Below are 2,721 nucleotides of genomic sequence, written 5' to 3' on the forward strand. Positions count from 1 at the left end.
ATCTGGTTGTGTTGCAACAAAAACAGGTGCAAATGTCCCGACATATTTGACTGGAAATGCCCTGAAAATGCCAACTTTTGTCGCAACAAAAACGGCTAAAAATGTCTTGAATAATACAATTTTTTGTGTTACAAACACTTCTGGAAATGTCCTGACATCTCGTTAAAAAACACCCAGTTTTGTTGCCACACACAGCTTTAATTCCCCAACTTCTCACTTAAAAACACCTGATTTTATCACCACAATCACATCTGGAAATGTCCTAAAGTCTTATTAAAATGTGGATAGAATTGTCCTGATGACTCAGCAAAAAATATCAGTTTGGTCGCCACCAGTTTTGCTTGAAATATCATGACGTCTCCTTAAAAATACACAGTTTTGTCGGCACAAACATGGTCGAAAATGTCACAACATGGCACTGAAAAATACCCGCCTCTGTTGTTTGCTGGTGTCGAATGATCCGTCTTGCCAAGACGTCCCACAATCCACCGTTCCCTCCTCTTAATGATCAGAAACTTATCTCATACACATGTAATCTGAGCTGTGTTGCTTTAGAAACGTTCATATGATGCACATAAGAGTACAAATATAATGGATCTATGGTTTGCAGAAATGTAACGCCTACAATTTCCTTTGGCGACTGGACTGAATATTTACAATTTAGAGAAAACGTCACTGAGCTCAGTTATTGCACAAATGACATACATACCAAGAGTGTCTGATAATCTTTAGTAAACACCACATTTATGTCTCTATTTCAGCTGCACACACGCTCACACAGACCTTGAGAGTAGCAGATAAAATGGACCCCGTCTTCTGCGTTTTGCATTATTGGGTAGATAGCTGCCTTGAATCCCTCGACCTGCTTCCACATGGGCTGCAGGCTGGCACTTCTGTCAAACAAGTCGATGATTGTGATATTTGTTCCAGGATGAGACTGAAGAAGAGAGAAGAAGAGGAGGATTGTTTCAGGTTTGTTAGGAGGGACTGGGTTCAAGCAGCTTCTGATATCGATGCATGAAGTGTTAAATAGCTACAAGAAACAAAGCAACAGCAGCAAGGCAAACCAAACCTCCTGTTCTTGAGGGTCTGTGGGGATGTTTAGATACTTATTGATCAGGATCTGCTTTAAATATTGATGATTCATTAGACTGCTCGGGAGGAATGCAGGAGCACAACCGAAGCAGACAGAGTGAGGTCTGAATTTCCTCTTTCTATTATCTTTTCCTGCAGAAATACTGAAGTCTGATTTCAATCTTTCTAATTAAAGAGGCATGAAAAAGAGGAACTTCATCTCAATTTACCCGCATCAACTTTGCTGTAGTCCCCACAAAAACCTCACCACATCCTCCACCCAACCACATTACCTACCATCGTAAGCTGTGTGAAGAGTGTGTGAAGGGTGCAGAGAATTCAAGAAAATCAGGACAGGGCACATTTTGTTGTGCACCTCATTATCATTGTTAGCTTCAACTTGCAATCTGTGGAAAATTTCCTTTTCTAACATGTTTCTAAAGAAACTGCACCAATCTCTTTAGAGTTCAAAGGTTTAAACACGACAACAACACACAACAAGCAGCACAAGAGAAGTGATGTTGAGGGTTAATTTTCCAAAAAGTCCTGATTGATTTAATATAGTTTGGCAATTTCCCTACAAAAAAACTTTGGGGAAAACTACAGAATATGACACTTCAAATTGCAGATTAAATTAAACACATAAACAAACAAAAAAACACATTTAAAACTGTATAAAAATATATTTAAGCTGATCAACCAACAATAAAGCACTAATCGACCACTCTCCTGAGGAATTGCTGCAGAAGTAAAGCAGAACAAGAGTTACACTGCAAGACAAAGTGCTGACTAATTATGAATAAAGCTGACTAATGTGACACAGCGCATGTTTCATGTTGCAGATCCACGTTTTGCTGATAACATGTCGCTTTATGAGCTGCAGGGCCTCCAGTATACAATGTATACTTCAGGAACAAAATGTACACAAAATGAAAATATACAAAACACTGAACCACAGTCCCTTTATTCAGCCCACTCACCTGGTTGATGAACCGCTGTAGGTTTTTAAAATCCCCTGAGCTGTCGAACAAACCGTGCACGATGATCACCGGCTTGTATCCGACCACCGCAGCCCAGAGACACGCACCGAGCAGCGGGTACAGCAGCCCGGCCGCCCCGCTGCTCCTCCGCCTCCTCCGGCTCGACAAAGCAGAATGAAAGCCCTTCATTGTAACTCGAAACAATTAAAAAACACTAAAACGTGAACAAAATTAAAAAAAAAAAAAACAACTTTAAATTAAAATATAAACATAAAATCCGGTTGTTTAGCTAATTTGCTATCATCTTCATCTCCTTTAAGAGGCTGCAGTGCAAAAAAAATCCGCTCTTTAGTCCCTTAAAAAATCCTAAATTTACACAAACGGTGTGGTATATTAATTAAACAACGTAAACACTAAAACAGCTGCTGAGGTTTGCTTTGGTTTCTTTTGTTTGTTCCGGTTTTAAATTAAACGTGATGCGGCCGCTGTCGACGTCATTTCCGGCGTAGGGTCGTCCAATCAGCAGCGAGGATACAGAGAACACCTCTGTCATCACGCGGACATAACGGGACATAACAGTCATAAAGTTATATCATTCAATTATTAATCTCATTACTTCGATGTTTCTTTTCTATCGAACCAATTCGCTATATATATTATTTTTATA

The 2,721-nt window shown here is 39.7% G+C and overlaps 1 protein-coding gene across 1 annotated transcript; it reads right to left on the reverse strand.

The window, feature by feature from the left end:
- Window positions 1-783: 783 nt before the first annotated feature.
- Window positions 784-2,496, reverse strand: LOC121965129 (lysosomal thioesterase PPT2-A-like; the record flags this gene model as incomplete). The annotated part of the gene is made up of 2 exons (XM_042515291.1): window positions 2,055-2,496; window positions 784-937 (listed from the first exon to the last, which is right to left on the reverse strand). Coding segments are annotated over exons 1-2 (343 nt in total), but the record flags the coding sequence as incomplete, so codon positions are not given.
- Window positions 2,497-2,721: the final 225 nt, after the last annotated feature.

The sequence above is a fragment of the Plectropomus leopardus genome, unplaced genomic scaffold, assembly GCF_008729295.1.
Source record: "Plectropomus leopardus isolate mb unplaced genomic scaffold, YSFRI_Pleo_2.0 unplaced_scaffold18712, whole genome shotgun sequence".
Lineage (NCBI taxonomy): Eukaryota > Metazoa > Chordata > Actinopteri > Perciformes > Serranidae > Plectropomus > Plectropomus leopardus.